At 36.6% G+C, this 12,782-nt stretch overlaps 1 protein-coding gene across 1 annotated transcript in view; it reads left to right on the top strand.

The window, feature by feature from the left end:
• LOC108700107 (short transient receptor potential channel 5) overlaps positions 1 to 11,892 on the top strand; it is a 129,563-nt gene extending 117,671 nt beyond the window's left edge. Inside the window, exons 8-11 of the mRNA XM_018232979.2 lie at positions 409 to 618; positions 786 to 827; positions 3,515 to 3,604; positions 11,099 to 11,892. Coding sequence (XP_018088468.1) covers positions 409 to 618; positions 786 to 827; positions 3,515 to 3,604; positions 11,099 to 11,809 — 1,053 coding nt within the window. The 3' untranslated portion in view covers positions 11,810 to 11,892. The remainder of the gene's footprint in view (positions 1 to 408; positions 619 to 785; positions 828 to 3,514; positions 3,605 to 11,098) is intronic.
• The last annotated feature ends 890 nt before the right edge of the window (positions 11,893 to 12,782 follow it).

The following is a 12,782-nucleotide window of genomic DNA, read 5'->3' as shown; positions in this document are numbered from 1 at the left end:
TATTCGAAGTCGAAGGATTTACATTCGCCAGTCGAATATCGAGGATTAATTAACCCTCGATATTCGACCATATGTAAATCTGCCCCCAAGTCTACTAGAAAATCATTTAAACATTAAATAAACCCAATAGGCTGTTTTTGCTTCTAAGAAGGATTAATTAATTATATCTTAGTTGGGATCAAGTACAATGTACCGTTTTATTATTGCAAACAGAAAGGAAATCATTTTTAAAAAATTCAATTATTTGGATAATAATTCTGAATATCAGGTTTCAATATAATGGATCCTGTACCTGTACTATAATATCTCAGAACAAAACAGATCTGCATTAAATTAGCAATTATATATGAGCTAAATACAATACAGAGAATACTTATGCTTACCCATGTTATATCATTGCTCTCACAGGATCATGCTGATATTGAATGGAAATTTGCTAGGACTAAGCTATGGATGAGTTATTTTGATGAAGGTGCGACAATGCCTCCTCCTTTTAACATCATTGCCAGCCCAAAGTCCATCTGGTACTTCTGCAAATGGATCCGCTATACACTCTGCCTGGGCAAGAACTCAGAAGACGACATTCAAAAGCAGCACGAAAACCTGAAGACCTTTACAGTAAGATAAGATCAACATTTTAATGCCTATGATTTATTAATTTAGAAGCGTTTTTGGCAGATTTCTTAGATAGAGGGTTCCTTTTTTATAGTCTGCAGGGGACCTCATTAAGTTGAGTGGCAATAATGAGGTTTGCCTTTTTTTTACGTTTGTATTTTTAATTTCAGGAACGGCACGCTGACAACCTGATTCAGAATCAACATTACCAGGTAAGCTGTGCTCTGTTACATGATTACAACCCTGTCTTCTTGGCAACATTTGATTGAAACCACTTGTGACAAGTAGGATTAGACCTGCTGCTTACAGTACATTCTGTCACTGGTTGAGACAATCAGGCATTCTGCGCTCATCCCTAAATAAAATATGTATGGCTTCCTCAGCAGATGTCAGTGATTCACAATTTGGACCTTTTATGAGAAGGTCAACACTATCAAAATCTTGTCAGGTTGCTCTACCGACGGCAGTTCAGTGATTGGCTTTGCTTTTAATTCATCATGAACATCCAAATGTTAAAGACTGAATGGGAGAAATAGCTTGGAAGTGCTGAAGTAGCTCATAAACTGCGACAGGGAAAGTGTTTATTTTTAATAGGGTAACACTGTATTAAATGTATCTAGTGACTAGCAGGCTATATGAATTCCACAGAGAAGTTTAAAACAAGTGTTCCTTATACAAAATAATGAAAGCACAGGCGATTTGCTGCACTGCAAGAGTAGGGTTGCCAGCTTTTTTGGAAAAAAATACCGGCCTTCCTATACTATTCTGTTTTTTCTCTATTAATGACATTGGCATCAAGTACTATTTTTATCGGTCAGGCCGGTAAAATACTGGACAGGTGGTAACCCTATACATGAGTGACATGCCACAGGGCTTCAGTGTAATACTTTGCAATCAGACATACTGCTTACACATAGTGCTGAATTTACATTTACATGCCAGGCTACACAAGCAATGCTACATCTGCTTTACCTTCACTTGCCTTTTTTTTTGCCAACCACAACTCTTTTGTAGAGCAAGAACAGAGCCTGCCCCTAATGTTCCTTCTAATCTCTTTAATCATGTACTCAAAATGGGTATTTGTTAAAATAAAAAATGAATTTTAAAATACAAAAAAATATTTTCATGTTATTAGGGATGCACCAAATCCAAGATTCACCTCCTGGATTCAACCAAAGTGCCTGGCAAAAACAAATCCTTAAATCACATGACTTGGCACAAGATAAAGAAAATTGCATTCTTTGTGGTTCTTTTTCAGACTTCCTTACCTTAATTTGCATTTCAGTTCAGATTTGATTTGTGATTTGGCTAAATCCTTCATGAAAGATTCAAGATTTGCATCCTTACATTATACTTATGCTTATTAAAGTGAACCTACTTTTTGCTGATTATATATATATAGGTAGGAGGAGATGGCACTCACAGGATTTGAAGAAAAAACAACTTGAGGATAAAAATAAAAAAAAAGTTTATTGATCATTTTTTTTATTTTTATCCTCAAGTTGTTTTTTCTTTTTTACTTTGTTTTTTTACTATATGAGTGTTTGGATCTTATTATGTATTTGGATAAGAGCCTCTCAGTTTAGCATCTGTGTACATTTGTTTAAAAAGCATGTAAAGGCAAAAAATAAAATCCCATTTTTACTTACTTTAATAAAAAATAATCTCCAATATACTTTAATTAAAAATTGTGTACCATTTTTATAATAAACCTGACTGTCTGCAGTGAAATTCTCCCTTCATTTACTGCTGTGGATAGGAATGGTCAGATGGTCCCTAGTTGCTGTGCAGGGAAACAATCATACTTATGAACAGCAGGGGGAGCCCCCACCTTAATTCCCAGTCATGCAGAACTCAATCAGCTTTGTTTGTTTCCCTGAAGAACAGTTGGCGACTGTGTAAAGATTTGTATTTGTATTTTTGCCTTTACATCCCCTTTACTGTTTCCAACTCCAGCTGCAGGGACAAAGATCATGGAGCCAGATTTAGACAGATAAACTGGGATTATATTTGGAGGATTATTTTGCTGCAGCCACTGGTTCTGCAGAGTTGGAGAAAGTTTATTATTTGATTAGGCTTGTGGTGCAATAAGTTCATGTTTATGTTTAGTATACAAAATACAGCATTTCTAGCCTTTTTCTATTTTAGACTTTACTTCCCCGTTAAGGCATGTTTGTTATGTATGGGGCTTCCATGAACACACAATACAAGTGCTTGCTGACAACTGAACAGTTCCAAAGCAAGCAATTCCTACGAGCCAACTCTCACCCATAACAGCCAGCTTTCAGTTAAAACTGATTTAATTGCACAGAGATCATTTAAATGACAAATAATTGTAACAGAACAAGAAAGCAATTAAAAACAAATTCTAGCAGATGATATTGTTGATAAGAAAGATTGGTCATTTGAGTAAAACAGACCAAAATGTTTGAACTGAAAGAAAATGGCCAGTATATTCATGGAATGGTTATTACAGGCTGATAATAATGTACCATTATTATCCTTTGAGCACAAATAGATAGATAAGGATATCACTGCTGGCAGTCAGCAAGAGCTGTCTAATAAAGTCTGCCTAACTTTGGCGATCAAAATATTAATAGAAAGTAAATAAGAACTAGCCAAACTGCAACATCAGCTATTGTTGCACTACACCTTACAGCTCTCACAATAGCCAGAGAGTGATTTGAGTTGTAGTATAACACTTGGAGGCCCTCAGGCTCACCACCCCTAATGTATTCACTAGAAAACATTTAACAATAGCTACACAACAATTTTTTTTCCTCATGGAGACCCTGTTATTGCTCTAGGATATGATCAAAATACTTCACTACCCTGAAACTGACCTTGCGTTTTACTGTTCCTGAACTTAGTTCTTAACTTATTCTCTCCGATATTCTAGGAAGTTATCAGAAATCTGGTAAAACGATATGTCGCTGCAATGATTAGAAATTCCAAGACCAACGAAGGGCTGACAGAAGAAAACTTCAAAGTAAGAAAAATACAGTTTGGAACTGTTCCAACTTAGACATGATATTTCAAATTAGATGTCCAGATACTTCTGGCCATAAAATGTGTTCAATATCAGAATACAATAAAACTGTTTTTACAGGTATGGGACCTGTTATCGTGAATGCTCAGGACCTGGGGTACTGTATTTTACCGTAATATGGACCTCCATACATTAAGTCTACTATAAAATCTTTTAAACATTAAATAAACCTAATAGGATTGTTTTGCCACCAATATAGATGCATGATATCTTAGTTGAGATCAAGTACATGGTACTGTTTTATATTATCACAGAGAAATAAGAAAGGAAATAATTTTTAAAATATAAATTATTTGATAAAAATAGAACCTATGGGAAATGGCCTTCCAGATAACATACCCTGGAGTGGTGGGATAATGGACCCCACCTTTTAGTTTACTTCAGGGATAATATTAGGGATAAGTTTCCTCTTGAGACAAAAGCCAAAAGCACTGAAACAGGCAGTGTTCTATGGATAGTTAACTGCTAGTATGTTATAGAATGGCCAACTCCAAGCAACTTTTCAACTGGTATTTATTATTTATTTTCTATAGTTTTTCCATTATTTGCCTTCTTCTTCTGCATTTTTCCAGCATTCAAATGGGGGTCACTGACCCCATCCAAAAAGCTCTGTAAGGCTACAAATATATTGTTATTGCTACTTTTTATTACTCATCTTTCTTTTCAGGCCTCTCCTATTCATATTCCAGTCCCTCAGTAAAATCAATGCTGGTTGCTAGGGTAATTTGGACTGGAGAGCTGCTGAATAAAATAATGCAAAAACCACAAATAATAAAAATCAATTGCAAATTGTTAACTCAAAGGTGAACAACCCCTTTAAGGACAGAGGGAAAATATCTGGTTAAGCCACAAGTGAGCTCATAGTATCTTGGAGGAAAAGTCAAATAACTTCTTGAGTACAGCTCATCATGTAGATCAATAGCTCTACATAAATGCATAGATAGTAATCTCGGGAAGGCTCATCTTTTTCTCCCAGGTTTGTCTGCTTTCTAAATGATTTGAATCCTTTTTCTCTCCAATGGTTATACGTTGGGGATTTGGACAAATGATAGTTCTGAATGCTACTTCTAAGCAATGTGCACAATAACTCCTTAGTTCAGAATGGAGTTGAACACAATCTGATAAATGGAAACAGGTACCAGGTTTGATAAAATGTTTAAATTTGTTAAAACCTTTTAAAAACATTTTAAGGTTTAATAAACAGAAAAATATTGAACTAAATACATTAGAATAATCAATGCACATTTGTTCATTTTAAGATTCCTTAATAAACCTAGTTTACTAAAGTCATAAAGAGATGCTTAACTAATGCTATCCTAAAAACTAAGCTCTCTATATATAGTGGTGTTTATACAAATGGCCTGTAGATGTCACTGTGTCCAGACTTATTCTGTGCATACTTCCTGACAGTTTAAAAGTGAAAGTTACTGTTGTAAAATGGCTGCATAAATCTGCTAATAAAGCACTGTTATACTCTACTCATCCTTGGCTACCCAAAATATAACAGATTGACGACGAGATGGATCTTCTATCTCTGCAGCAGCCTGCACCTTTTCTTCCAAACCCTGGTGAGCCTACAATACCTTTTACTGCTTGGATCCGTATGTTTGAAAATTACATTATTGCTGCTGACCAAGGGGAAATTTCTGCGGCTAGAAAGCGTACTTTACTTATTCACTGCCTGGGAGCAGAGGGACAGCGTATATTCTATACATTACCATTACCTGATGATACTTATGAAACTGCTCTTACTGCTATAAAGAACTTTATCGTGCCAAGAGTAAATGTGGTTGCTAAAAAATATAAATTCCGGCAACGTGGACAACGTAATGGCGAATCCACTGGACAATTTGTAGCAGTTTTGAGAGAGCTGGTTGTTACCTGTGAGTTTGGGAATCTAACAGATGAAATGCTAAGAGGCCAAATAGTGGAAAAAACAAATTTACCTCACATTAGAGAGAGACTGCTCCTAGAGCAGGATTTAACCCTTGCAAAGGCTATTACAGTTGCTAGAAAAATTAAAACAACAATGGCAGAGGCTAAAACTCTGTCAGGGAACTGTTGGGAATGTAAAGACTGTGAATTCAACACTGTGGCCTAATAATGCACAGTCACAGGCACAATACAGTGCTAAGGAAAGGGATTCACCTACACTGCAAAACCCTACAGCAAATACAAATAGAAAATACTGCTTTCGCTGTGGTTCAACACAACACACTGCAAATCATGTTACATGTCCTGCAAAAGATCCGCTTGTTGCACCTGCCCTGAAACTGGTCAGTTACTTAAAGGATCCAATCCCTGTGCTTGGTTGCTTGCCAGTGACTGTACAATTTGAATCAAATACTGCAAAATTTGACTTTTACATTGTGAATAAGGGTACTGCTATACTTGGAAGGGATCTCTTTGCTGCATTAAACCTACAATTAGTTAATGGTCTCATTACTACAACGCCAGTGCCTGCCACACAGCCAGTGTCTAATATTTCACCACAAAGCAACACTTCACTGGGTTGTGCAAAGAACCTTGTACACAAGAGACTAGATGTAAAACCAGTACCATTTCCTGATTCAGCATGGGAAAAACTTGCTATTGATATTGTCGGTCCTTTTGCAGATGCTCCTATAGACTGTAGATTTGCTATAACCTTGATAGACTATTACAGTAAATGGCCTGAAATTGCATTTGTTTCTCATATAACATCAGCTACAGTAATAACATTTCTGTCTACAGTCTTCAGCAGAGAAGGTAATCCAAAATAGTTAATATCAGACAACGGACCACAGTTTGTCTCATATGAGTTTGAATCCTTTCCGAGAGAGAGGAATATTGTGCATAGGAAATCTTCAGTGTATTACCCACAAGCAAATGGAGAAATTGAGCGATTCAACAGAAGTCTGAAAGAAGCATTACAGACAGCAAATCTTACTGGGAAATCTTGGAAAGTATTTACAACAGAGTTCCTACATAACTACAGAGCAACGTGCCATGCAACAACCCACTCATCTCCTGCTGAATTATTACATGGCAGACAGATGCGCACTAAGTTACGTGTTGCAGACACCAAACTTCCACAAAATACTGTGCCTACAAAATCATCTTCTGCTGATATTGTGAAACGTCAACAAGCCAAATGTAAGGCTTATACTGACAGAAAACGTAGTGCCAGAGAAGTGCACTTTCAGCCTGGATCTTTAGTCAGAATTAAGAAACCAGGAATACTGAAACAAGGACAATCTAAATTTACTACGCCACTTGATGTAAGACTCCAGCGAGGACCATACACATATGAACTGTCTGATGGACGCATATGGAATGCAATTCGTCTTGCTCCTGTTAGATATGATTTTGGAGTAGCTCCATTTGATGAAGGACATTTTCCTACTCCTGATGTTAACTGCAATAGGCCTGAAAAGTGAACCTATAAGGCGCACTGAGAGAATCAGAAAACTACCTGCATGGATCCAGGACTATGTGATGTGAATAATGTATATTATTGCTTTAAGATGCATTGTTGTTGTTTATTACATTTGCCCAAATGCTTTCCTACTATAGGGGGAATATGTGGTGTTTATACAAATGGCCTGTATATCTCACTGTGCCCAGACTTATACTGTGCATACTTCCTGACAGCTTAAAAGTGAAACTTACTGTTGTAAAATGGCTCTGCTAATAAAGCACTGTTATACTCTACTCATTCTTGGCTACCCAAAACTTAACATATATATTTGTACTTAGCTAACATATGGTATTGACCAGCTGTAGAAAGAAATACTACAACTTCCTTCAATTGGCAATCATTTACTCCAAATTCTATTAACCCTAACTGGCTGAACAATGGGCAGATAATCATTTCAAATGCTAGAGGGTGTGGTAAGAGAACAAGTCACGTTATGAGAAAAAAATGGGTCCTAGGTACCCACCCATTTAAAAAGGCACGATGAACATTTGATGGTATTTAAGGACCATGAAATTATATCCACCTCACATTGAGACTTTACATTGTATTGATGGCAATCCTTTAGCCAAAAATTTAATATTTTTGGTGGTTCTTATTTGTTTTTTTTTAGCAGCTAAGCACTGTGTTATTCTGCCCTTGTCAATTATTTTTCTCAAAGCTCATTCAGAATTTTCAAAATTGAACATTATTGTATCCCAACACCTAGTAAAAGAGATGTCACATATTTTCCATTGCGATTTGACTTTGCTTCTCTACATTACATATTTCAACACTTCCAGCAGCCTCTTACACAGCCTTGGGATACAAATCTGTATGTGCAAATTGTATGAGTGGCTTCCGGGAGATTTTGGCTTAAGTAGAATCTCACAGTTATTCCCAGGTTGTGTACACTGAGAACGAATTTTGTTCCCCTTGCTTTTTGTATTGCATGCAAACTGTATCCTATATAGAACAAAAGAGCCAGTTCAGAAATAGACAAAATCAAAGGCTATCCGATAACATAGCTTTTCAACAAGTTCAAAAATAGGCCATGAGATTGTACATTGTACAATACCTAGCAAGTAAGCCATGGATCTGTCAGGGATAGGTAGTGGGCGCTGAAGAGACAGAGGTAGGTTGGAGCTGTTTGTGCACACAGAAAACAGAGAGAAAATGACAGGATCAGGGCGATGAGGGTGTAGAGGCAGGACTGGACAGAAAGGGCTGGAGAAGGATAGAAATTAGACAAGGTAAGGTAAGGGCAAGGTACAGTCCGAGGCCAGAGCAGAAAAACAGAGCTAGGGACTATGCCTATATGGTCAGTAAAACCAATGCTCAGGGACTGGTTGTGAGGAGGGCTGGCCTTATATGGGTCAGGGTCAGCTCTGATTGGCTAACCCCAACCCACCAATAAGGATGCTGGGGTATAATGGCTAAAGCTAAGACCAAGCAGAAGAGCAAATGGGAACTTGCTGACTGCTCTCCTGGCCTGGTGGTTAGGATGAGCACCAGGAGGTCCCAGAATTAAACCCAAGACAGGATTCATCCATAGTGCTGCTTGTTGAGAAGCTACTACATTTAGCAGAAATTATGAGGCAGGTCATTTTATACCATATGTATTATTCATTTCTTGCTGGGTGTCAAGCACTGGCATAGAAAAAAATATGGCATAATCAGGTCTTTGCATTGTAGTACACAGACAAAAACAGAGTTCTAGACAGTTAAACTGCATGGAATTTAGTTGACGCCCTGACCAGGACAGACCAGAGAGTCTGATACATTGTAGTATCTAACTGTAATGGGCCCCCAGAGAATTGGCCAAGTAAAGCTGTACTGTACATGGGAGAGGGTCTGCATGGTACTTAGCACCAACATACAAAATAGCGTTACTAAGCATAATCATGTAAGGCAGCGAGCAAGCATGGGGGGGGCAGGAAGGGGGTTGAGGGCTACCCAATTTTAAAATTGTACATCTCATACTGTATGTGTGGTTATTTTTCAAGGGGTTATAATATTGACATTTTAACCATTTAGATATTTAACATTTAATCTGTATTGACACCTCTTCCGACACTAACTTCCTACCCACTGGAACTCTAGCATTACTATATTCACCAGGGTTGTGCCTTCCTTATTATTTTCTATTATTCCTCCACCTTAAATCCAAGGCCTTTTTAAGTACTCTGCTGTGGCCTGAATTACTGATTCTCATCCTTGAATTATGCCTGCTGTCTAAAACATTCTCTCCAAGTTGGTATAAAGCTACACATTTTAAGAAATGCACTTTCATGTTTCTCTGCTTACTATGAGTTACTGCCCTATGTCATGCATATACTTGTTTTAGACCCCCTGGAAAATATTTATCTTGATGCATATAATCCCCTCATCATAATTTAACAATATACAGTTGATATAGTTGCAGAGGTTTCCAGAGTGCATTGCTATTATTATCGGTCTTTGATACTATTAAACTTGATGCAAATTAAGCAAAGTTTTTATAATTAGCAGGCTTCTGGGCATACAAACTATGTGTTAATGGAAAACTATACCCCCCAAAATAAATATTAACGCAACGGATGGTTTACATCATATTAAATGGCATATTGAAAAAATCTTTCCAAACTGGTATATTTAAGTAAATATTGCCCTTTTACAGCTGTTCCTTGTGCCCCCATTTCATGATAATCTCTGCACTCCCTCAGAGATCACCTGACCAGAAATACTGCAGCTCTAACTGTACCAGGAAGAAGATATGTGACAAAAAGACAGAACTTTTTCTGTTAAATTGGCTTATGTGACATGACATGTGATTTATTTGGTTTGTTTGTGTGCACCATGAATCATAGGATCCCTTGTTTCTTAAAATGGCAATTTTCTATTTAGGATAGAACTCCTACTAAAAATAAAAACTTCTACTAAAAATAAAATAATATTATAGAAATATTTAATATAAATTATGCTGTTTTATGCAAGATATTTTTATGACCTATATTATTTGGGGGTATAGTTTTTCTTTAAATCAGTAAGTCGTCATGCACTAAATGCTTTTAAAAAGTCTATTTATATTTAAAGACCGTTCTTTTGGGTGTGCTTCAAGATTCTGTTGTAAGCTTGGGGCTCACTTTTCTATACTGCACATACACAGTGTGTAAACCTGATTTATCAAATGTTCACATTTTTATATCAATTCCAACATTTTTTTTGTTCTAAAACACATGAATTCAAATTAGGGTCCAACATTTTTTAAGCACAAAAATTTGTTAATCACAAAGGTAAAACTTCGTCATGTAAAAGCTTGCAAGTTTATGTAGGAGTCAATGTCGTTGGCACAATTTAAACAATTTATTATTATTATAAAGTATAGACCCATGGGAGTAAAATACAAATACAATGCGTTTGAGTTTTTAGATTCTAATTTTGTAATAAAAAAGCAAAGATTTGCATTGGTAGAATTAAGACTTTATTTGAATGAAAAAATAATAATTTTGATAAATAGGCTTCTTCGCATAAATCATCATGCTCTTGAACGATTGTAGAGGTTTTTAAAACTACAAAAAAAAACAAGATTTCATTAAACCACAAATGTCAAATAACTTGATATATAAAGAGAGAATGAGAGAAAATGTGAAAAGAATATGAAGAATCCAAAAACCTCAAAAACCTTGTTTTCATAAGAACTTTTTATTACAAGCGTCAAGATAGTAACATAGTAAGTTAGGTTGAAAAAGAGACACACGTCCATCAAGTTTAACCTTTAAACTCTATTTTAACCTGCCTAACTGCTAGTTGATCCAGAGTAGAAGCTCATACTACTGTTATAATAATACATTGACTTTTGTATGATAACCTTTGGGTTTTACATTTAATGATTAAATTGGGTAATGAGCAAATCATATGTTAAAGATATTATGAAAATGATGGTCAGTCACACCACAGAGCTAAATGAGTTACTAAGAGGTAAATTACTTGTGATAACATACTTTCTTCTGTTTTAGGAACTGAAACAGGACATCTCCAGCTTTCGATATGAAGTGCTCGATCTCTTAGGAAATCGTAAGCCACCCCGAAGAAGCTACTCCACCAGCAGCACTGAGGTGTCTCAAAAAGATGAGATGACAGAAGAGCGTCCCAAGGCAAAAAGTGTTTCTTTTAGCACAGCCAACAAAAAAAAGGATTTTAATGTATCAGCATTGATTAAGACAATGTCTGGGATTGAAACAGTGGAGGATGCACCAAAGAGTAATGGCATTAGTAAGCACTCCTTTATCCGGAATGGTAACAAGGTCCAAAGGCTTTCAAGTTCTAAGAAGGAGTCCTTTAAAAGACTGGGTCTACTATTTTCCAAAATGAATGGGCATGTGACAGAACCAGTGTCTGAACCAGTATATACCATTTCAGATGGGCTTGTCCAGCCTCACGCTATGTGGCATGACTCACAACATACCCAAACTGGCCAAGAGACAGAGCGGTCTGTAAGTGAAACTAACCTCAATGAGGTGAGTCATGATGGGAGCCTTGTTGGACAATGCAATGAGAATCCTCCTATTTGTACCAACTCTTTAAACTGTGCTTCCAACCTCTGCTCTTCTAATACCAGGCTTATAGACTCAACAGAAGATGTTTTTGACTCTTGGGGTGAGACATGTGACCTCCTAATCAATAAGTGGAAAGATGGCCAGGAAGAGCAGGTCACAACAAGACTATAAGTATAATCTAGAATTGTTGTATCATAGAAAAGATATTTTTACCATTTCCTTTTACAAATACCTAAAAAAGGTAGGATCGTCTTTATGTTTATGTGAATATGTGTTACTTCCATATGTGTTCTTACTGAATTTTGTTTTTTTTGGTTTAGGGAGCAGAGGGCTTGGCCTTCGGCCTTCGGCCTCGTGTTTTTATATGGTCATGAAACTCCTCGGTAGCTTATAATATCCTTATATTTTACAAGAGGGGGTACTTTATTCACTATATATCCTCCTGAGGGCAGCACTCTGCCTGTAAACTTTCACTCCCAAAATAAAGACCAGCACCACCGAGTTAACTTGCACAAAACTGTTAGTGTATTAAAAAAGTTAGATGAAAATAGCAGACGTGTCGACACTGCGACCTTTCCTTTTTGTATAAACAAAATTTATACCCATAAACCAATCAATAGGAAGTGACATCATCACCACAAAGTGACTACTGATAGATTCAGTGCATTCAATTAGTGCAAAGTGACAAGTGCTTCAAGGTGACAGTGCTGCTTGCATATGTCTGGACATATTGAATTGTGTGGCGCCTAAGGCCTGAATAGTTCACTATCCTTGAACTGCTTTTTATAAATGAACTGTGCCCAAATTTCATGATGATACAGTGTTATGATGCTTTGTAATAGCTATTATATTGTATATCAACAACCCATGATAACCATATAGGATCTTATAACTTTTGATGTGTGTAATGCTTTTTGCTGATTCATTGTTGAGTAGTTGCAAAACCAGAAGTGGCTTAGTTTGAAATTGTGTGTATAATAGATAAGACAGATTATACAGCATTGGGGGCCCCCAATCAGTAAAGTAATTAGAATAGAATTATCATAAGCTTTTTCCTTATGGATATGTTTTTATTTATGGATATACACACACTATACACCGAGGGTCATATTTATCAAAGGTCGAGGTGAAGTTTCGAATTGAA

Source organism: Xenopus laevis, chromosome 8S (genome assembly GCF_017654675.1).
Source record: "Xenopus laevis strain J_2021 chromosome 8S, Xenopus_laevis_v10.1, whole genome shotgun sequence".
In the NCBI taxonomy this organism is placed as follows: domain Eukaryota; kingdom Metazoa; phylum Chordata; class Amphibia; order Anura; family Pipidae; genus Xenopus; species Xenopus laevis.
The sequence above is the reverse complement of the archived record's forward strand: the minus strand, read 5'-3'. Positions and strand labels throughout refer to the sequence as shown.